The sequence below is a fragment of the Pipistrellus hanaki genome (assembly GCF_964339955.1).
Source record: "Pipistrellus hanaki genome assembly, chromosome: 2".
NCBI lineage: Eukaryota > Metazoa > Chordata > Mammalia > Chiroptera > Vespertilionidae > Pipistrellus > Pipistrellus hanaki.
The window spans coordinates 141,267,611-141,291,217 of record NC_140504.1 but is presented as its reverse complement, the minus strand read 5'-3'; the positions used below and the strand labels follow the sequence as shown (position 1 = coordinate 141,291,217).

The following is a 23,607-nucleotide window of genomic DNA, read 5'->3' as shown; positions in this document are numbered from 1 at the left end:
GGATATTAGTTGACATTAAGTAATTGTTAATTTTCTTATATTTGAAAATGGCATTATGATTATGTTATAGAAACCCTTAATTTTAGGGGAGGGATGCTAAAGTATTTAGGAGTATATTGTCTTGATGTCTGATTTACTTTGAATGGTTCAGAGAGAAGAAGAAAGTAATTGTGGCATAATGTTAACTTTTGAATCTAGATAGTAGGTATTTGGATATTCTTGGTATTATACCTTTGATTTGTATGTATGTTTAGAAAATTTTATACTAAAACAATCTAATATATAAAAGGCCAGCATAGTAATGACCAATCATGACCAAAGGCTGACCAACCCGGAAGTCAACCCAGCATTGACTACCAAGGGGGCTGAGACCCAGAGAGAGAGAGGCAGGGTCTAATCCACAACCTCAGTGGCAGCTGTTGATCAGTACTTGCTTCTCTCTTTCTCTCCCTCTTTCTTTCTGAGCTTCGCCAACAGCTGGGTTTTTCTTTCTCACTGGCCTCTGCGGGGGCTGCTGTTAAGCACTGCCTCTTTGATTAGGCTCAGAGATAGTCCCAGAGACACTGACGCATAGGAACAGACCAATCAGAACCAAATGTGGGTGCTGTGAAGAGCCAATGGCTACCTAGAAGGCAGAGCTTTTACTCTGACTGGCATAGAAACTGACGAATCAAAACCAAATCTGGACCTGTGGGGAGCCAATGGCTGTCTAGGAGGTGGAGCTTTTGACACTGACTGGCATAGAAACTGACCAATCAGAACCAAATCTGGGTGGCTGTGGGGATTCAATGGCTGCCTAGCAGGTAGAGCTTTTGATGTTGATTGACATTGAAACTAATCAATCAGAACTAAATTGGCCAGCAGAGGAAGGGACGAGACCAGGCCAGCAGGGGAGGGCAGCTAGAGGTGATCAGGATAGTAGGCAAAGGCAGTTAGGGGCAATCAGGAAGGCAGGCAAGTGACCAGTTAGGGGCCAGCGGTCCCAGATTGTGAGAAGGATGTCCAACTGCTGGTTTAGGCCCGATCTCGATCCCTCCATGCACAAATTTTGTGCACTGGGCCTCTAGTAAAAATATAAAAGTCCGATGTTTTCATGCTTCTATTAAAACCCTGTATTGACTTCCCATTTTGTATGATGAAGACCTTACAATTGCCTGGAAGGCCCTATATAATTTGTTTCTCATTCTCCTCATTTTTTAAATTTTATCTCCTACTCTTTCCCCTACATTCTATACTTTAATCATATTAGACCAGTGGTCGGCAAACTCATTAGTCAACAGAGCCAAATATCAACAGTACAATGATTGACATTTCTTTTGAGAGCCAAATTTTTAAAACTTAAACTTCTTCTAATACCACTTCTTCAAAATAGACTCACCCAAGCCATGGTATTTTGTGGAAGAGCCACATTAAAGGGGCCAAAGAGCCACATGTCGCTCACGAGCCTCAATTTGCCAACCTATAGTACTAGACAATCTCACCTTAAGGCCTTTGCTTTAGCTCTTTCTGGAGATCTTTCCTTCTATATCTTCCCTTGGCACCTGAGCATGGGGGCTTCCTTGGCGCATGAGCCCTGGCATTGCAGGGGAGGGTAGCAGGGGGAGTGAGAGTAAGCTACATTCTCACTGCACCTCCGTCCGTCCCCGTCACCCCTAACCCCAGGTAGCTGGCAAGAAGTTGCAGACATCTGCCATGTTTCATGCCACACCCTGGTGATCAGTGCATGTCAAAGCAAGTGGTTGAATTCCCAGTCTCTAGGTTGAACTCTCAGGCAAACAACTGTCTGAGGGGACAATATGCATATTATATAGGGCTAGAAGTCTGGTGCGTGAAATTCGTGCACGGGGGTGGTGAGGGTCCTTCAGCCTGGCCTGCACCCTCTTGCAATCCAGGACCGCTGGCTCCTAACTGCTTGCCTGCCTGCCTGCCTCATCACTTCTAACCACTTTGCCTGCCTGCCTAATTGCCCCTAACCACTTACTTGTCTGCCTGCCTGCCTGATCTCCCCTAACCACTCTGCCTGCCTGCCTGCCTGATCTCCCCTAACCACCTCTGCCTTGGTCCCCGCTTCTACAGCTTTATTCAGAAGGACGTCTAGAAGGTCGTTTGGCTGTCCGGTCTAATTAGCATATTATACTTTTATTATTATAGATAATATTTTTAAAATTAAATATTAATGCCCAACAAATTTATGATGAACAAGATACCAATATTCCCAATAGTACCAAGCCTAACCATCTTAGAGCCTGAGAAAAAACGGCAAAATATGCGCATATTTTCCACTCCTTTCTACTCTCATATATACTAGTAGCCCTGAGCACAAATCCATGCACCAGTACCTCTCTGCCACCCTTTTATAGCTCTCTGCCCACTTCTCCATCCTCCTGTAGCTTCCCCTGCCCCCCTTCCTCCTTAGCTTGCTGCCCTGCCCCCTCCTGTAGCTCTCCACCACCCACTTGCAGTTTGCTGTACCACCTTCCTGCAGATCCATGATCCGGTCATTATGCAGTCAGTCGTTATGCCTCACAGCGTAATGAATAATTAGCACATTCCTCTCTTATTATATAGGATTTTTTAAAAGTATTTTTATGTTTTATTTAGTTTTTTTTTGAGAGAGAGAAAGGGAGAGGGAGAGAGAGAGAAAGGGGGAGAGAGAGACATGAGAGAGAAACATTGATTGTTGCCTTCCAACCAGGGACTGAACCCAAAACCTGAGTATGTGCCCTGATTAGGAATCAAACCCATCACCTTTTGGTGCTCCAGACAGTGCTCAAACCATCTGAGTCACATTGACCATAGCTTGAACTCCCTTTTGATAACTTTTTTGGGGGAAGTTTCAATTGGGTTGCCTGCCATAGATTTCTGATTAGTGGGAATTTTTTGAACTGTAAATTTTATATTAGAATGTCTTTTTTTTTTTTTTTTTTTTTTTTTTTTTTTACCGTGTTACTTTTTTTCTGTATATCTGTTGCAATTTCTAACTTATTTAGATTTCTATGTGTTATTTGTCACAAAGTTATTCTTATCTGAGTATTAATATTATTACTTTTGTAATTTGAAGTATTCTTTTTAGGTTCATTTAATGTTTTTTTGGGCCTAAATTCTCCCTTGTTGCCTATCACTATTTGCTTTCTTTTCATTTACTTGTTTATTATAAAACATTCACCTCCCCGACCCCCACCCCAATATTTCTTTTCCCACATTTTTTTTCAGCCTTTCTGTTTTAGGTATATTTCTTACATACAGTCTAGAGTTGGGTTTTGCTTTGTGAGTCAGTCTGAAAATCGTTTTTTATTTAGTAGACAAGTTACATTCATTTATATCATTGATGGGACTGGTATGTTTGACAATGTCAGATTTGTCATTTTATTTTATGATATAGTTAGTCTTTATTATTATGTGATTTATTTGCCTTTTTACTTGTTTTCATGGGTGGATTGTCCACAACATAATAAACTTCTTTTATATTTTTTGTTTACATTGTTGAATCATATTACTTTAGTTTTCATGGATCAATACTGAAGAATTTCAATAATTTAGAATTATATAAGAACAACAAATTGATTCATTGAAAAGTCTTAAATTTACAGTTGGAATAATTTTTTTATCACTGAGTAAATACTTATAAATAACTCTGTACAGCAAAATACAAATCGTGGACTTTTAAACCATCATATCTAGTGTAAATCCAGCATTAATTACCAATTATATTTTTCTAAAGCATCTATAAAACTTCAGCATGGAGAAATGAGGGCACTGTTTTTGTTGGTGAGGGTTTTCATTTATAGTGCTGTCTTGATTTTGACCTTTCCTGCTGGTTCCTTCTCTAATAATAGATCACTGTTGGATTATATGAACACTGTGTGTTCATAAAGTGAGAAGGTAAAAAACTAATTGTTAGATTAAGATGAAACAACTTGAGAACAAAGGGGTTATTAAGTAAGTTTAATTTCAGGGAAGGTGGGGTGGGATAGACATGGTTGAAAGAATTATGCTAAATATAGAAACAGACCTACATGAAACAGGAATATAATGTGCTAATTATGTAACAAAACATTCATCTCATTTAGCAGTATTTTAACCTCATGGTTCTCACAGTTACAGTATTTTCATCCCTATCAATACGGGTAACTGTTAGCTTATAAACTCTAAACATCATAATTCACATTTATTAATATTTGGAATATGTGTCAAGCTCCAAGGCTGTTGCCCTTAATCACATACATATTTATTATATATTTTTCCTTTACTTTTAATTACCATTTTCCCCCCTATATTTTACTATTTTCTTTATGTTTCATATTCTTTGCCCCTTTTATTTCTATTCTCCATTATCCTTACTGTATATTTGGTCATATCTGTTCTTGGATAATTGCTAATTTATTCATTTCTGAGACAGTTTTGTCTTGTTGTTGTGTAATTTCTTCTGTTTGGCCAACTTCCATTTTACATATTTCTATTTTTCTATTTTTATTCTGAATTATTAATTTATTATTTATGATATTTGTTAATATCTGCAAAAGCTTACTTAATTATAATTTATTTAGATTAGGAGTGTTTTTCTCTGTTTTATTGCTACCTGTTGTGTTTTGGTTTAGTTATCAATTTTGACGGTTTTTAAAAATTAACTGGATGCTAGATTGTTTTGTAGAGGTTGTTCATGTTTACTTGTGTTGGATTTTCTTTATCAGTAATACAGTAACAGGTGTTCATAGGAACAGAGTGGTATTTTGGAGGCTTTTCCACTTAGGTTATGAGCGCCCTCTTCTGTTGATATGGCAAAATGCAGTTGGGGGAAGAAGTTTTTCTTTGGGTGGTTTTTTTTTCTTTTTTCATTTATTAAAAATTTTAATTATGTATTGCTTAAAGTATTACATATGTACTCCTTTCTCCCCCATTGACTCCTTCCAGCCACTCCCTTCCCCCGTCCCAGGCCTTCACCACCCTATTGTCTGGGTTCATGGGTTATGCTGTATTTTTTTTGTTTGTTTGTTTTTTGTTTTCTCAATTTTATTACACACTGCTCTTATCTTGGCCAATTTCTTCTTTTCTCTTACCATCTAGGCCCAAAGGAATACCTCTCATTTTTTAAGCATTTTCCTCTCAGAAGCTATGTCTTCCCATAATTAGCCCCCTATATTCTATAATCCCCTTTCCTCTATACTCCTCATAGAAAGTGTTCCAATTTACAATATCAGATCTTATTATTATTTCTGTACTGCATGGGAGTCGCCTCTTATTCCAGACAAAACTGTGGTTGATGTTTACTGTGTTTGCCTGCTCATAGTTATTAACATCAGTTGTTAACTGATGATGCCATAGTTGTTAACTATTGGCATCAGTTCAATGCCAATAGGAATCTCCAATTTGGGCTGTGGTAAGAAGGAAACTTTATTCAGAGAAAAACAGCTCAATTATGATACATCAGAGCTGTATCCTAGGGCCAGATCCATGTCCAAGTAGACAGCTTTGCTCTTCTCCTTGCTGTTCTACTCTGCTCTGCTCTTTATTGGTCTGTTTTACTTTGCTCTGGTGGCATATCATCTGTTTTAACTTAGCCAGGAACAGTCTTCATTCAGTCTTAGCACTATCCTGATTGGTGAAAATGGACCTGCTGTGATTGGTCTGTGAAGATATTGATTGGGGGGGGGGATTTAACTAAGCAGCTCTGATTGGATCGGGAAAGGCTCAGTCCTTTTGGTTGAAATGAGATTCCAGAAACTCCCTTACAAGGGCTGGCTCAGATGGCAGAAACTGCAGGCAGGCAGTTCAGTGCAGACATCTCCATGAAGTGCAGACACCTCTCATGTGTGAGAGGCCCCTGTGTAGAATTGGCTGCTAGGGTAAGTTTGTTTATTTATTTATTTATTTATTTATTTATTTATTTATTTATTTATTATTTTTACTTTTTTTAAATCTTTATTGTTCAGATTATTACAGGTGTTCCACCTCCCCCTCCCATAGGTCCCCTCCAACCTGATTCCCCACCCTACCCCATGACCTTCCCCGTTTCCCCTGCTACTGTCTTCATCCATAGGTGTAAGACTTTTGTCTAATCACTTCCCACACTCTTCAGACCCCCTTCCCACTGAGAATTGTCAGTCCACTCCCTTTCTATGTCCCTGATTCCATTATATTCACCAGTCCATTATGTTCTTCAGAGATTTTATTCACTTATTGGTAGGTATGTATTTGATGTCATTTTGTTGTTCATAATTTTTATCTTTACCTTTTTCTTCTTCTTCCTCTTCTTAAAGAATACCCTTCAGCATTTCATGTAATCCTGGTTTGGTGGTGATGAACTCCTTTAGCTTTTTCTTATCTGTGAAGTTCTTTATCTGACCTTCAATTCTGAATGATAGCTTTGCTGGGTAGAGTAATCTTAGTTGTAGGTTCTTGCTGTTCATCACTTTGAATATTCTTGCCACTCCCTTCTGGCCTGCATAGTTTCTGTTGAGAAATCAGCTGACAGTCGTATGGGTACTCCATTGTAGGTAACTAACTGTTTTTCTCTTGCTGCTTTCAAGATTCTCTCTTTGTCTTTTGCCCTTGGCATTTTAATTATGATGTGTCTTGGTGTGTTCCTCTTTGGATTCCTCTTGTTTGGGGTTCTGTGCACTTCCTGAATTTGTAAGTCTATTTCTTTCACCAGGTAGGGAAAGTTTTTTGTCATTATTTCTTCTAATAGGTTTTCAATATTTTGCTCTCTCTCTCTTCTTCTGGCACCCCAAAAATTCAAATGTTGGTATACTTAAAGTTGTCCCAGAGGCTCCTTACATTATCTTCATATTTTTGGATTCTTTTTTTCTTTTTTTTTTCTGGTTGGGTGTTTTTTGTTTCCTCATATTTCAGATCTTTGGTTTGATTCTTGAGGTACATTGATCTACAGTTGAGTTTTTGTATATTCATTATTTCAGACAGTGTATGCTTAATTTCTGACTGGTTCTTTTCCATTTTTGGGCATTCTCATTAAGGTCCTTGAAGGTCTCATCAAGTTTCTCAGCGGTTTTTAGAAGATTCTTGAGTAACCTTATAAATGTGGTTTTGAACTCTGTCGTCTGTAGTTTGCTTTCCTCCATTTCTTTCATTTGTGACATGTTTCTGTGTCTCTGCATTTTGGCTGCTTCCCTGTGTTGATGGAGCGGCTTAGTGTGGTAGGTGACCTATAGGGGCCAGTACTTCAGCCTCCCCAATAACCTGAGGTGGACGGTCTTGGTATACCCCTTTGTGGGCTGAGTGCAAAGTCTTGGTGTAGTTAAGCCTTGATTGCTGTTGGTACACTGGGAGGAATTGTCTTCCAAACCAATTGGATGTGGGGACCCGCTGTGTTTATAATGGAAGAACTGCTGCGCTGGAGACATGCTTATGGTGCATGACTTGTTTCAGTGGGACATTTGTGCTCACTGAGTCTGCCTCTTGAATGTGTTATTTAGGGATGTGAGAAGTTTAAATCTGTGTCTCACACTGACCACTAGGTACACTGGCTTCTGGATCTCCAATGGGGTACAGGCCAGCTACTGTCTGAGGTCACCTTGCAGGAGCTACAGCAAGAACTACAGTCCTCTCCTCCCTGCTTGGGATTTGTAGATTATGGAGCTGTCTGAACCAGTTTGCAAGTTTGCTAGGTTAAGCAATGATAGTGAAGGCCATTCATATGCAAAAGCTGCTTATTGGAGCTTGGGTAAGTTTGTAGGTTATGCAGGGCAGGGTCTTAGGGCGACACCAGGCTAGAGTGTGGCAAACAGCAATGGCTGGTAGCCAGCGGTCCCACACCTCTGACAGCATCCCCACATCTCTCGCTCCAGCGCAGCAAACAATTATTCCTTCGTGCAGCTCTGTAAGCAAGCCACTCTCACTTTCTGACCCAATGGCAGACAGTCCAGATTCTCCCCATAGGAGATTGGGTCTCCCTTTCAGGTTGAAGAAAGCAACACCCACCGCCAGCTGGGATCTGCCACCAGCCCATATCAGGCGTGCCCCTGTACTTCAGCTTTTCAGTGTTTGTGCATTGAATTCTCTTTTCTCTTTTTATCTAGTTGTAGAACTTCCACTCAGCCAGCCCACCCGTGGATCTAGGTGATAGACATTTTGTCTTTTAGTTGTAATTTTGAAATTGTTGTGCACAGCCACAGTTTAGATGCCACCATCTAGGGTTCTCCTAGGGTCTGTATTTTTAGAATGTGAGCCCAGTTAGCCATTAGGAGCCCTTCTTAATAGGTACTTTCTTTCTCAGGTTCAGGTAATTCTCTCTAATGTATAATCACATCTGACTCAGCTCAATTGTTGGCTCCTGAACACACTATGCTGCTGGTCTGGCAGTGGTCTGCAAACTTATTAGTCAATAGTACAATGATTGAAATTTCTTTTTAGAGCCAATTTTTTAAAACTTCTTCTAATGCCACTTCAAAATAGACTTGCCCAGGCCATGGTATTTTGTGGAAGAGCCACACTTAAGGAGCCAAAGAGCCTCATGTGGCTCTCAAACCGCAGTTTGCTGACCACAGGTCTAGGGTGTTTATTTCCCTACTTGCACATAAATTAAAGCATGTGTAAATTAAAAGATTCTGTGTCCTAGTTAACCTATAGACATAAATTATGGTTGGTTTTATTTGCTTCCTTTTTATAGTAGTTGGGAGGATGCGTGGAGAGATTCTAATTTAGGCAGTTACCTTTATCCTGTGAAAACCTAACTTTTATAAGTTAATAAAATAAAATAACATAAATTTGAAAAAGAATAATAAAAAAATAGTAGTAATGGCTTAATAAAGATTAAGTAGTACCTAATAATTTACAGAAGTAAAAAAAAAAAAAAAAAAACTAGCAGAATTGAAACAATTCAAGATCTATAAAATGGCAGTGGGAGAAAAAACATCATTGGAAAGGCTTGAAGTAGTTTATAAAAAATGGCCGACCCCAGCCAGTGTAGCTCAGTAGTTGAGCATTGATTATGCACCAGGAGATCACGGTTCAATTCTTGGTCAGGTCACATCCCCATGTTGTAGGCTCAATTCCTAGTGTGGGGTGTGCAGGAGGCAGCCAATCAATGATTCTCATCATTGTTGTTTCTATATCTCTCTCCCTCTCCCTTCCTCTCTAACATAAATAAAAATGTATTTAAAAAATGGGCAGAAACACAAAAATCAGAAAAGATAAAGGTGATATGAATACAGCAGAGAAAATATATGAAAACAAAATGTATGCTAAACTTTGAAAATGTGATAGACTGTCCAATTTTTAAGCAGATATAGATGATCAAAACTGATTCAAAATGAAAAAAAAATCACTAACCATCTTAGAAAAAAAAATATATATATATATACACACACACACACACTGAGTGGCTAGATTATTATGATCTCTGAATGCATAATCTGGCTACTCAGTGTATATCCTATATAATAAAAGGCTAATATGCAAATTGTTCCCTCGTTCAGGAGTTCAACCAGCAGTCAGGCCAGCCAGCCACCCATGTCCCCTCCCCCAGCTAGGCTGGCTGGACCCCACCCATGCACAAATTCATGCACTCTAATACACACACACACACACACACACACACACACACACTCAGTGGCCAGATTATTAGGCATTCAGAGATCATAATAAACTGGCCACCCAGGGTATATTAAAGAAGTAACTAAGATTAGACATCTTGGAAGGAAATCATGTTTAGAAAGCAATATGGATTTTTTTTTAATTAAACACATTTTTCATATATATATATATATATATATATATATATATATATATATATATATATTATTGATTTTGTACAGAGAGGGAGAGGGATAGAGAGTTAGAAACATCAATGAGAGAGAAACATTGATCAGCTGCCTCCTGCACCTCCCCCCCTCCCTCCACTTGGGGATGTGCCTGCCACAAAGGTACATGCCCTTGACCGGAATCAAACCTAGGAACCTTCAGTCCAAAGGCCAGCACTCTATCTACTGAACCAAACCAGTTAGGGCACAATATGAAATTTTTAAAATTTTACATTTGGAGTCACTGTGTATAATGGTCCAAGTAATAGTGGAATGGAGAAGCAGCAGCACAAGAAAAATCTATAGGTATAAATACATATAAGTAAAAGAAAATCACCATGTAAGTAAAAAAAAATGTATTGCTGTTGTACATTATCAAATGCTTACAGATGGGGGGAAAATAATGTGTCATCACACCAAATCTTACTGATTTCCATGTTTTCTTTCAGATAGGTAAAAAAGAGTACATCACCTTCCCAGCTCTTATTGATTTTCCTTCACTTCCTTTCCAGGAATAACTGAAATCTCTTTATTACAGATTGAGAGTAAGTATGATGACACCATAAGTATAGATGATTCTGTGAGATAAAGTTAAATAATGTTAATGGGGAATTATTGTATGATGAGTAACAAGTTTCAGTTTGGAATTTTTTTTTTAAAGTTCCAGAAATGGCCCTAACTGGTTTGGCTCAGTGGATAGAGCATTGGCCTGCGGACTGAAAGGTCCCAGATTTGATTCCGTTTAAGGGAATGTACCTTTGTTGCAGGCACATCCCCAGTGGGAGGTGTGCAGGAGGCAGCTGATTGATGTTTCTCTCTCATTAATGTTTCTAACTCTCTACCCCTCTCCCTTATTCTCTGTACAAAATCAATATATATATATATATATATTTTTTTTTTTTTTAAAGTTCCAGAAATGGATGGTGGTGATGGGGCTGCGTAACATTGTAAATGTATTCAATGCCATTGAACTGTACACTAAAAATGGTTAAAACGGTAATTTTATTATGTATATTTTACCAAAAAAAGTTATTTTAAAATATATAATTTTTATGTTAATTAGAGCATATGTTTAATAACTAAATGATTTTTTATTTAAAAATATAATCTAAAATTTACATTTTTCATATAAGATTTAAGTATAATAACTTTGGAGCCAAGATAAATTTACCAAAAGGATTAAACCAAGACATATAACTACTAGATCTTTACCTGATTTTACACATATATGTAAATGCAGATGGGACATTCTGTATTCTTCACATATATGTAAATCCCCTTATGTAACACTCTTAGTGAAATAACTCCTCATTGTTTTCCATAGGGGCAAATACTATATTGCAGGAAAAAAATAAAATTTTGGGTAAAATTTATTCTTATCCTTTAAGCACTTTTAAATTTTACACACTATATTTTAGGAAATTAACTATTTTTTAGCTTTTAGAGATTAATGAATATGGGTTATAATATTTTAGGAGAGAAGATTACCAAACAAATTAAAGAAGTAAAGGAAGAAAGAAAATATCTGGAAACAATAAGAAATGAACTAATATCAAAGCAATATCATGGTAAAGTTAATTACATATCTTTTATCACTATAAAAAATGTAAGTTTTACAGAATTTATGCTTCTTAATACTTTCTATTTTACTTTTATGGTTTAAATTGTACACTTGATATAATTTAATACAGAAAACATGAAATCATTGTTCAACTCTTTATGTAGGGTGTTTTTAAATTAAAATTCAAGTATTTTTCATAAGTGACATTCATTTATTTACTCATTCTTCTATTTGTTTACTAAATAAGTAGTAAGTAGTCACTGAATTTAGCTACTGTTAAAGGAGTTGAGGAGATACTAATAGGCATGAACAACTTTGTCCCTGCCCTCAAAGAGCTTATAGTCTGATCGGGAAATGATAATCAAGTTAAGCAGTAATGATACATCCTGATGAATACTAAGATAAAGGAACTATAGAACTCTATGCATAGGATTACAGAATAAGAACACCTAAATTAGATGGAAGAGATAAGAACCACTTCCAGGAAAAGATGTTCTAGAATTGAAAATGTGTTTACTCTCAGACATAAGTTTTTATGTTTGTTTTCCCCTCTGCCATCCACATCTGCTTCTCCTACCTTCTTCTATTCCATTCTTCCCAGTTAAACTGGCTATTTCTTACTAGTCATTCAATCTCAATTTAAATATCATTTCAGAATTTTTTATTTCATTAGTCTCCTCAAGATGCTTAGTTTTCTGATATGTGTATCTGTCTGCCTTGCTAAAGGGAATGAATGAATGAATGAATGAATGAGATAATTAGGTAGGAGAAGTAGGTAGTTTTCTTGCAATAGAAATAGTTGTTAGAACTGGTAGAAGTGGAAAAATGAGCCAGGGTGGAGAGAGTATAGGATGATGGTTTGAGATATGTTAAATTATTTTAGAGTCCTGCATTTTGGGTTGTACTTGAGAATTATAAGTGTAACAGGTTTATATTGAATTAACTGTTTTTAGGATTCTCAATTTACAGCAAAATTATTGACTCAGCTTTGTTTTACTTTAAATGAGCAATTTTATTAGATAGAATCAAACAATGGACTAGAACTCAAAAGATTGATTCTAATACTAGATCAATCTTTTGCGTAAGTATGCAAGTTATTTCTCCTCTTTGTGCCTTACTCTCTGTTTATAAAATGAGAATCATCAATCACTTTCTATTTCAACAGGAATGTTTCAAGTTTAAGGTATGTATCAGCCATCAAATGTTTTTTAAGCCTACTATATGCTTCACTTCCCAGCATTGTTTTAAATGCTAAGGATACAGCATTAAATGAGACCCTTCCCTTAAGGAGCTTGCTTCTAAAGGAGTTGGGGGGCCCTAGCTGGTTTGGCTCAGTGAATAGAGCCTCGGCTTGTGGACAGAAGGGTCCCAGGTTCCATTCTGGTCAAGGGCATGTACCATGGTTGCAGGCACATTCCTGTAGGGGGTGTGCAGGAGGCAGCTGATCGATGTTTCTCTCTCATTGATGTTTCTAACTCTCTATCCCTCTCCCTTCCTCTCTGTAAAAAATCAATAAAGATATATTTTTAAAAATAAAGGGGTGTGGAGCAGGCAATAAAGAAATAAGTAAGACAATATCAGCTGTTGAATAGAACTGAGAAGTCAATTAGTTTGCCCTAGATCCATGGTTGGCAAACTGCAGCTCGCAAGCCACATGTGGCTTTTTGGCCCTTTGAGTGCGGCTCTTCCACAAAATACTGGGCGAGTCTATTTTGAAGAAGTGGCATTAGAAGAAGTTTAATTTTTTAAAAAAAATCTGGCTCTCAAAAGAGATTTCAATTATTGTACTTTTGATATTTGGCTCTGATGACTAATGAGTTTGCTGACCACTGCCATAGATGGTTTGGCTCAGCTGGAGAGTAAAGGGTCCCGGGTTTGATTCTCATCAGTGCCTGGGTTGCAGGCTTGATCCCCGTAGGGAGCAGGCAGGAGGCAACCGATCAATGGTTCTCTCTCATCATTGATGTTTCTATCTCTCTCCCCCTTTCCCTTCCTCTCTGAAATAAATAAAAATGTAAATAAATAAGTAAGTAAGTAAATAAATAAATAAATAGTGATGGGACAGGAGAGATAGTTTAGCTAGGGTTTCCAAGAGCAGCATTTCTGTGAAGATATTATTAAAACTAGAGGCCCGGTGCATGAAATTCTTGCACAGGGGGAGGGGGTGGTGGTGTCCCTCAGCCCAGCCTGCACCCTCTCCAATCTGGGGCCCTTCAAGGTATGTCCGACTGCCCGTTTGGACATCCCTCTTTCAATCCAGGACTGCTGGCTCCCAACTGCTCGCCTGCCTGCTTTCATGATTGCCCCTGATCACTTTGCCCGCCAGCCTGATCACCCCCTAAACACTCCCATGCCAGCCTGATTGATGTCTAACTGCTCCCCTGCCAGCCTGTTTGCCTCCTCTGCCGGCCTGGTCACCCCTAACTGCCTTCCCCTGCAGGGTTGATAGTCCCCAACCCTCCCTTGTAGGCCTGGTCCCTCCCAACTACCCTCCCCTGCTGGCCATCTTGTAGTGGCCATCTTGTGTCCACATGGGGGAAGTATCTTTGACCACATGGGGGCAGCCATCTTGTGTGTTGGAGTGATGGTCAATCTGCATATTAGTCTTTTATTAGATAGGATAGAGGTCTGGTACATGGGTGGGGGCCAGCTGTTTTGCCCTGAAGGGTGTCCCAGATCAGGGTGAGGGTTCCCTTGGGGTGTGGGGTGGCCTGGGCGAGGGGCCTGTGGTCATTTTCAGGCCAGCCACGTCCCTTGGGGACCCAAGAGGAGGCCCTGGTATCTTTCAATTGTAGAAGGAATTTATTTACCTTCTACAATTGAAACTTTGTAGCCTGGAGCAGAGCCAAGCCTTCTGCTTGCTCCATGGCTGCTGCCGTTTCTGTTTGGATTTTTTACCTTCTATAATTGAAACTTTGTAGCCTTGAGTGGAGGCCTGGGCCTGCCAGGGTATGTGGAAAGCTTAGCTTCTTTCATTGCCAGAGAAACCCAAGCCTCCCTTCTGCTCTCTGTGGCCATAACCATATCGGTTGGGGTTAATTTGCATACTTGCTCTGATTGGCTGTTGGGCATGGCTGTTGGACATGGCTTGTGGATGTAGTGGGGGTATGGTCAATTTGCATAGTACTCTTTTATTCGATAAGATTAATTATTAAGGTGGCAAGTATGAAAAGAAATAGGGAAAAAGAGCAGAAACAGAAGGTACACTAAATGAAGGTCTGGAGATAGGGATGAGCTTTCAGTCTTAGGACTTAAAATAAGGCCAGTGGCTGGAGCACAAAAAATTAGGAGAAATTTACAGGGAGATAACATCAAAAGTTCAGCAAGGAACAGATGGGTCAATTCAAGGAGTTTGGATTTCATTCTAAGTTAGGTGAGAATTCATTGGGGGATTTTTTTCAGCTAGGGATTCACATGATTTTAAACTATTTTAGAAAAATCAAAATAACTGGCTTATGGAATAGCCTGGGACAAGAATAGAAGCAGAGAAACCAGTTACAAAGAAATGCCTACTACACAAGGCATAAGTTAGATATAGGGCAAAAATTTAAATTTTGAGTTAAGTTTCCATATAGTATGTAATTTTAATCAAATAACCATATAGAATTTTTTAATATGAGGTTTACATTTCTTTGCTAATCTAAAAAGACAAACATGAACATAATCTGGTATGCTAGCATGTAGTTTGTGTTGCTGTTAAATTTGTACTTAGAATCTCATCAGTGCCAAAGCAATTCCCTAGCTGGCAGAGTTAAATTTCTAATTAAAGATCTCAGGTTGAGAAATTCTACTCCAAACAATTTTGGGGATATAGTTGGGATAATTTCTATAAAAGATTAATCAGAATCAGCCGATCACAAAATATATCATTTTGGGGGATGAAAAAAATAAGGAAAAAATATGATAAAAGTGTGTTATGCCTCTTTCTTTCATAGTTATAAATAAAAGTAATGAAAATAAAAAAATATGTGCATTTTGCTATACATAGTATTTTTAATACAGATTTCCCAGAAATAATTGTAAGCTTAAAGAAAACCTTGGTTATGGTTTTTTGATTTATCATCATTTTACTATATTTGTAGATAAGTTACTTTTATCCTATCTAATAAAGAGGGAATCTGCTAATTGACCCTCATGCAGTCGCAAAGATGGTGATATGCACAGCCAATAAGGAAGGAATTGGCTAATTGACTTCCCTGCCCTCAAAGATTGCGGCACCCACAGCCAATAAGAAGGGAATATGCTAATTGACCGCCACACCCTCAAAGGTGGCAGCACCCACAGCCACAAGATGGCAGTGCCCAGTCCCCTCAGCCTCCCAACCCCTCAGGGCCAGCCAAAGTCAAAGCAAGCCTTGGATGGTGGCTGCCTAGCCACCCAGGGCCAGCCGAAGGGATGACCAAACAACTGAACAAGTGGGCTGTGTGGGGTGACCAGGCTGGCGGGGGAGCCATGAAGGATAACCAGGCTGGCAAGGGGGGCAGTTGAGGGTAACAAGGCCAGCGGAGGGGGGGGGCAGTTGAGGGCAACCAGGCCAGTGGGGGGCAGTTGGGGGGACCAGGTTGGTGGGGGTGTGCATTTGGGGGCAACCAGACCAGCATGGGGGGCTGTTAGGGGACAAGTAGGGTGGCAGCGGGGGGAGAGGGGGCAGTGAGGGTGACTAGGCCAACCAGGGGGGGAGTTGGGGGCTACCAGGTTGGCAGGGGGGGCAGTTAGGGGTGACCAGGCTGGTGGGAGGGGGCAGTTAGGAGCAACAAGGCTGGCAGGGAGGGGGCAGTTGAGGGTGAACAGGCCGGCTCACTGAAGCAGTGAGGGGTAATCAGGCAGTTAGGGGCAACCAGGCTGGTGGGAGGGGGTAGTTAGGAGCAACAAGGGTGGTGGGGTGGGGGCAGTTGGGGGCAACCAGGCCAGCACGTAGAGGCAGTGAGGGATGACAGGCTAGCAGTGGGGAAACTTAGGGACGACCAGGTAGGCAGGCAGGTTAGAAATTAGGAGCCAGTGGTCCAGGATTGTGAGAGGGATCCCAGATTGGAGAGAGTGCAGGCTGGGCTAAGGGGAACCCTACCCCCTCACCCCTGCCATGTATGAATTTCATGCACTAGGCCTCTAGTTATTTAATAAACATTTTGCTCTTAGCTCTGATTTTCTCAGGGAGGAAGTGGAAGGGAATAGAAGAGTTTAAATAACTATAGGGTCCTTTCCAGTTTTAAAAGTTTAATCTTTTAGTCAGACTCACACTATGTATAGCCTTTGCTTTATTTATAGCCTGTGATAGTTGGAAGGAAAAATACTTTGAAACAAAGGAAGTCACAGCATCATTGGAAGAAGTTTTAACAAAACATCGAGAAGATTTAGAACTCTATTATAAAAAAGTGCTCCTGCAACTTGAAGCCAGGGAGGTCAATATGAAACCAAAGAATACGGCAAACACCACAGACTCTAAGGTGCTACTAAATGTGTTTACATTCTATTAGAGAAGTTCTATTCAAAATATTTGCTCTATAATTGTTAGTATTGTTATATTTAAGATGATTTGGGCTATAAGTCTAGTAAAACAAATCTTGACTTGTTAACAATAAAAAAATTCATGATCTTATGTAATGGGAGCTAAGGAGATACAATAAGCAGCTTAATAATGTCTTTAAGAGCCTAAGTGCTTCTGGTATTTCCTCACTATTTTTGAGTGTTGGTTTCCTTTCAAATCTGCTTTTTCCCATAGTAGTAATAGAATTGCCAATGGCAAGGAAGGCTATGTACCTCCAAACCAAGAGAGAACTTCTTCCAAACACAATGGGATATATAAAACTTTCCCTTTAGCTTGGTGGGAGATAACAAACCTACTGTGGACTGATAATACCTACTAGGGAATGCTATGAGCTGACTTAGGCCAATTATGAATAACTCTGTACCTGAAGGTAGGGCCACTTTCTATTATTGTATGGGAGATGAGCACATGGTGAAATATAGTATGGAAAATTGTATTTAATACATTTCTTTTTTTATGTGTGGGGAGGTTAATAATATTCATGGAATCTAAAATTGTATTTCTAAAGAAAATATTAAATAATATTGCCTTTTGTCAATTTATTTTTTCTGAAGATGATCTTGAATACTGAAAAACCAGAGACATGAAGTTTATTTTTTAAAATATATTTTTATTGATTTCAGAGAGGAAGAAAAAGGGAGAAAGATCATAGAAACATCAATGATGAGAGAATCATTGATCGGCTGCCTCCTGCATGTGCCCTACTGGGGTCGAGCCCACAACTCGGGCATGTGCCCTGACCAGGAATCAAACTGTGACCTCCTGCTTCATAGGTTGCTGCTCAATCACTGAGCCACGCCGGTCGGGCCCAAAAATGTTTTTTATATGTTAATACCATGATTAAGAGTATGGAGTTAGACTTGATGAAATATTAAATTTCTTAATTTATATCTTCCCAGTTTAATCAAGATATAATTGACATATAACATTCTATTAGTTTGAGGTATATAACACAATGGTTTGATATATGTATATACTGTGAAAAGATTATCACAATAAGTCTAGTTTACATCTATCATCACACAGTTACATTTTTCTTGTAATTATAACTTTTAAGGCCTACTCTCTTAGCAGCTTTCAAATATACAACCCAGTATTGTTAATTATAATTACATGTTGTACATTACATCCCCATAACTTATTTATCTTATAAGTAGAAATTTGTACCTCCTGGTCCCTCTCCTATTTCCTTTCTCCTCCATGCCTGGCAACCACCAATGTGTTTCTCTAAGTAAAAGTGTAGTGTTTTAGATAAATTTAAAATATAAAATCCAAATAGTCTCAAGTAATGCTTTATCCATATTAGCATATACTTTTCTTTATCATAACTGATACTTTTTGTCTTAAATATATAGGGTATTTTTTTCACAAAGTCAGCTTGAATTTTTAAATAATTTCTTTGCTGACCATTATACCTCATAAACTTTTTGAACAAAAGTAATAAAAATATTTCTTACATTAAATAAGTGTTCTTGAATTAAATAACTTTTCTTATATAAAATATATGATTTTATTATTAAATATATTAATTCTAATCTCATTCAGGTAGCAAAGCATTATGCCAATCTCTAAAGCCTTGCTAATATCTTAAACTCAGCATATTCCTTTCATATTAATAATCATTGGTATTTGTGGTACTAATTTAATAATAAATTTTATAAATATTTATTTATTTATTTGTTTGTTTATTTATTATTTTATAATACATGAATGATGGTAGTAGAACAAAAGAGAAAGCAGTCCCTAAAACTGAAGAAATCTACAGATTAATAGTAACTTAATCCAAAGCAATAAGTTTATTTTATGGAATAGGTCATTTTTATGATTTGCTTCTTTGGTTTTTGTTATCACATGGTAGTTTATGTTAGCAAGGCAGTTAAAAATAAAAATGCATAGGTGTTATCCTTAATAAAGATATCTTACTATACCTCATACAGAATTCCCTTATAATCCAGATCACTGAAGTACAGCATGAAATTGACCAACTTAAGAAAAAATTAGTTATTGAGAAAATGAAGCACATCATAGAAGCTAAGGTAATTTGCATTTCTCCTGATTATAACATTTATCTTGAAACAATTTTGGTGTTTTAATTTTGGATTTTGCCCTACCCAGTTTGGCTCAGTGGATAGAGCATTCATTGCCTGCAGACTAAAGGGTTTGATTCTGGTCAAGAGCATGTACCTTGGTTGCAAGCTTGATCCCTGGCTCTGGTTGGGGTGCATGCAGGAAACAACCAATCAAGGTGTCTCTATCTCTGTCTCGGGGCTCCCTGCCACTACCTCTAAAAAATCTATGGAAAAATACCCTCGGGTGAGGATTAACCAAAACAAACAAAAAACAAAAAAAGTTGGGTGTCAATAGCATAAGGATAGTAAGGATTGACTCTTTCATTAATTTATTATTATTATTATTATTATTATTATTATTATTATTATTTTAATCCTCACCTAAGGATGTTCTTCCATTTATTTTTAGAGAGAGTGGAAAAGGGAGGAAAAGACAGAGAAAAATATCCATGGGAGAGAAACACATTAATTGGTTGCCTCCTGCTCACACCCAGACTGCAACCAAGGTAGGTGCCCTTGACCCTGCCTTTGACCAGAATCAAACCCAGGACCCTTTGGTCTATAGGCCAGCGTTCTATCCCTGAGCCAAACTAGCTAAGGCAAAGTTTGACTCTTTTACAATTGTTACCTTAACAACAAAGAGCACATGTAAAAAAAATTTAAGAATAACAACTAAATCCTGAAAAGATGCATATTATATCAAGGTCAGAGTAAAATTTGTAAAGTTCCAGTAAGAATTAAAGGGAAAGGACCCTGTGCATTAATACAAAGGCTCAGTAAAATATTTTAAAAGAAATAGTTTTCATATAATAGAGTCACTCATAAATAAGTCTGACAAACCAGTGAGCTTTCTGAGCTCCCATTTAATGTTTTCCCCCTCTCATGGGTAATTATCTCACTCTCTCTGGTTATTTTCATTTGTATACTTATATAAATGCTCTCAATTCACCTCTTTATCAGAAATTTGCTTTATAACAGAATAATGGTCCCTTTCCAGAATTAGCAATGATGGACATGTTCCAACCCTACTGTGTCTGATATGATAGTCACTAAGCCTGGAAGGATATCGAGCACTTGAACTGTAGCTTGTGGGTGACTAGGGAATTGAATTTTAAATTTTATTTAACTTGTGTTAATTTAAGTAGCTACATTTGGCAAATGGTTCTAGATTCTTTTCACTACCAGCAATCTCAAGGCTAATTCTTGGCTCAGCATTGAGGAGCTTAAAACTTAAAACACAGAAAAGGGAAAGGGCAAAGAGCCATTTTTAACAATCCTCTCTAATAAAAGAGAAACATGCAAATTGACTGTACCTTTGCTACACCCACAAGCCATGCCCACCAGCCAATCAGGGTTAGTATGCAAATTAGTCCAACCAAGATGGCTGTTAATTTGCATATCCAGGCCAGACTGAAGACTGAGACAGTGTAGAAAGAAGCCACGCGCTGCAGAAGGGAGCGAAGGTGCGGAGAAGGAAGGGAAGCAGGCTGGGCAGGGAGAAGGGAGAGAAGCCAGCAGGGCTGTGGAGACCACAGCAGGAAGCTCTATTGCAGGAATCTTCCTGCAAGGGGCCTCTAGTATATGAATATTTAGCATTCTTATATAGTATGTGTACATACACACACACACACACACACACATACACACACACACAATTTGTTCAATTAATGAAAACTGTATTCAAAAAAGGAGAAAAAAAAAGTTTGGAAACTTTCACACTTAAGGATAGTTGCGTGAGTGAAAAACTAATAAAAATGCCTCCAGAGCCTTAATTCACATGTCTCAAGGCTCTTTTCTTTTGGGAAGCATACCCATTAGATTATATCATTTTTTGTATATATTAACCCAATATCACTCATTTATGTTTGATTTTAACTCATATTAGAATTACTAGAACAAAAATCAGGAAAGACTAAGAGGAAAAAGAGAACCAAATTTTGAGTTTACGGATTGTGGGAAGAAAAAATTCTATGTTTAACCATAGTGCTTAATGGTATATAGTAAACATCATTATTATTTATTATTGAATAGAGGCCCAGTCGATGAAATTCATGCACGGGGTGGGGGTGTCCCTCAGCCCAGCCTGCACCCTCTCCAGTCTGGGATCCCTCTCACAATCCAGGACTGCTGGCTTTGAACTGCTCACCTGCCTGCCTGCCTGAGTGCCCCTTACCACTCCCCTGACAGCCTGATTGATGCCTAACTGCTCCCCTGCCAGCCCAATTGTTCCTAATTGCTCTCCCCTGCAGGCCTGGTCAACCCCAACTGCCCTCCCCTGCTGGCCTGGTCACCCCTAACTTCCCTCTCCTGCTAGTCTGGTTGCCCCAACTGCCCTCTCCTGCCAGCCTGGTCACCCCTAACTGCCCTCCCTTGCCAGCCTGGTTGCCCCTAACTGTCTTCACCTGCAGGCCTGGTCTACCCTAGCTGCCTTCCCCTGCTGGCTTGGTCACCCCCAACTGCCCTCCTCTGCCAGCCATCTTGTGTCCACATGGGGCAGCCATCTTTGACCACATGGAGGTGGCCATCTTGTGTGTTGGAGTGATGGTCAATTTGCATATTCCCTCTTTATTATATAGGATTTCTGAATAATTTACCTGAAAGATTTACAATTAAGGGGTAGAAAACCTACTCTGAGTTTGTTGCAACCATATTCAAGTTAGAATAGCATAAGCACTGCTTCTCAAAGTTTAGTGTGAGACCATCTGGATAGAGCTGGGGTGAAGCCTGGGATTCCTAAGAAGCTCCAGGTGATGTGAATGCCTTGGTCCACAGACTATACATAGAAGAGTAAGGGTAATGGCACCAGACGATTTAAGTTTGAATCCTAGCTGCATCACTAACTGGAGTGAGTTACTTAACTTCTAGGCATCTCCATTTGCCCAGCTGTAAAAATGCAGATAGTAATAGTATCTGCCTTGATTCAATTTTTGATAGAATCAAGGAAGTTAATCCATTTAGAAGAGTGCTTGCCACAGAATAACACTATTGTATTGCTTAAATACCTGTTCAGTTTCTCAGGGCTGGGATTTATGTTTTTGTTTTTGTTTTTGTAATTATGTTTTTGTTTTTTACTACCTCTTCCTGAGAACAGATTTTGAAGCTCTGAAAAAAGATAAAAATATTTTTCTCTCTAATTTTTAGAACAGTTTAATCTTATTATGACTATATTCTAATAAATAAAATTATTTGATAGTTTATCCAGCAGTAAATAAGCATGCTTATTCAATAGGACTTTAGATCTATATATATTTAATGTATTAATCCAGTGGAAGTGTTGAAGTTAACTTATAAAAAAAGCCACACCTTTATTTAAATGACAATTATATAATTTTTGATGAGTAAAATGAAATTCACCTTTTAAAGATAATTTGTTTTATAGATGAGAAGACAAGCAATTTCAGATGTAGGCATACTGAAAGCTGAACTCACAGAATAAAATTGATACATCTTTACAGCTGTTAGGTATGTTAATTTAAAACTTTTATTTGTCAAAAATATTAAATATTTATTTGGTCAGATTTGTTAAAACTTTGTCCTCCTTGGCAATGTTTTATGTAAATCATAAGGTTTATGTTTTTCACCAAATCCTTTAGTACAGTGGTCGGCAAACTCATTAGTCAATAGAGCCAAATATCAACAGTACAATGATTGAAATTTCTTTTGAGAGCCAAATTTTTTAAACTTAAACTTCTTCTAACGCCACTTCTTCAAAATAGACTTGCCCAGGCCGTGGTATTTTGTGGAAGAGCCACACACAAGGGGCCAAAGAGCTACATGTGGCTGTGATCCACAGTTTGCCAACCACGGCTTTAGTATTACAAAGGATTTTTGGAAATATTAGATGTATAAAAGTAAAATGGTGTCTATTTAGCTATTTTTGATGGTTTCAAATCTATTGCATATTATTTGAAAATATTATATTTTATAATTTTTAAATAGTTTTAAAATTTAATATGACTGTAAAATATAATTTAAAATCATAGTTTAGTACATATGAATATATTTACATATAAATCAATATTGTTTAATTTATTCATTGTATTTTAGTTGAAAGCAATCTGAAAATAGAATAGGAATATTGAATTTGCATTCAGAGCTATGACAGAGCCTAATGTCTAAGAATTTAAATTATTTTAGTAATTTGTTTTAGAAATATAAAGATATTAGAAATTCAGCATATTATACGGAAAATGGTTAGTCTTACTCTGCCATAATAATTGTGTAAATAGGAAATGGAATATTCTAATAACGGATAACTTAATCATCATGTATTTCCATTTAGAGGAGAAAAATGTGCAGGAAATGCAGGATTTGTAAGTCCAGAGTTCAAGGATGCAGTCTTTAAATCTAAGTATTTTTAGGAACTAATATACTAGTAAGTGCAACATAGGGTTCTCAATTGCCTTGAGAAAAATAATAGAGACTTCTGTACATTTAGAAAGGTTCTTTGCACAAAATTTCTCTTTTAGCCTGGTTGGTGTGGTTTAGTGGTTAAGCGTTGATCCACACACCAACAGGTTGCTGATTTGATCCCATCAGGACACACGACAGGGTTTCAAGCTTAATCCCCAGTAGGGGGCATGCATGAGGCAGATGATTGATGATGTTTCTCTCTCATCAATGTTTCTATCTCTCCCTTTCCCTTCCACACACTCTAAAAATCAATAAAAATAT

At 38.1% G+C, this 23,607-nt stretch overlaps 2 protein-coding genes across 7 annotated transcripts in view; both read left to right on the top strand.

Annotated features, from left to right (window-relative positions):
* The window catches only part of DNASE2B (deoxyribonuclease 2 beta), a 684,289-nt gene that overhangs the window by 89,808 nt on the left and 570,874 nt on the right, over positions 1 to 23,607 (top strand). The gene's annotated exons all lie outside the window — the stretch shown is intronic.
* SPATA1 (spermatogenesis associated 1) overlaps positions 1 to 23,607 on the top strand; it is a 38,516-nt gene that overhangs the window by 8,345 nt on the left and 6,564 nt on the right. The window contains exons 3-7 of one of the 4 annotated variants that reach the window (XM_084874450.1): positions 10,271 to 10,303; positions 11,234 to 11,326; positions 16,585 to 16,763; positions 18,820 to 18,900; positions 22,313 to 22,395. In XM_084874450.1, coding sequence (XP_084730576.1) covers positions 10,271 to 10,303; positions 11,234 to 11,326; positions 16,585 to 16,763; positions 18,820 to 18,900; positions 22,313 to 22,369 — 443 coding nt within the window. In that variant the 3' untranslated portion in view covers positions 22,370 to 22,395. Of the gene's footprint in view, positions 1 to 10,207; positions 10,304 to 11,233; positions 11,327 to 16,584; positions 16,764 to 18,819; positions 18,901 to 22,312; positions 22,396 to 23,607 lie in introns of those variants that run through there. The other 3 variants (XR_014794176.1, XR_014794178.1, XR_014794177.1) reach the window with 3 other exon arrangements.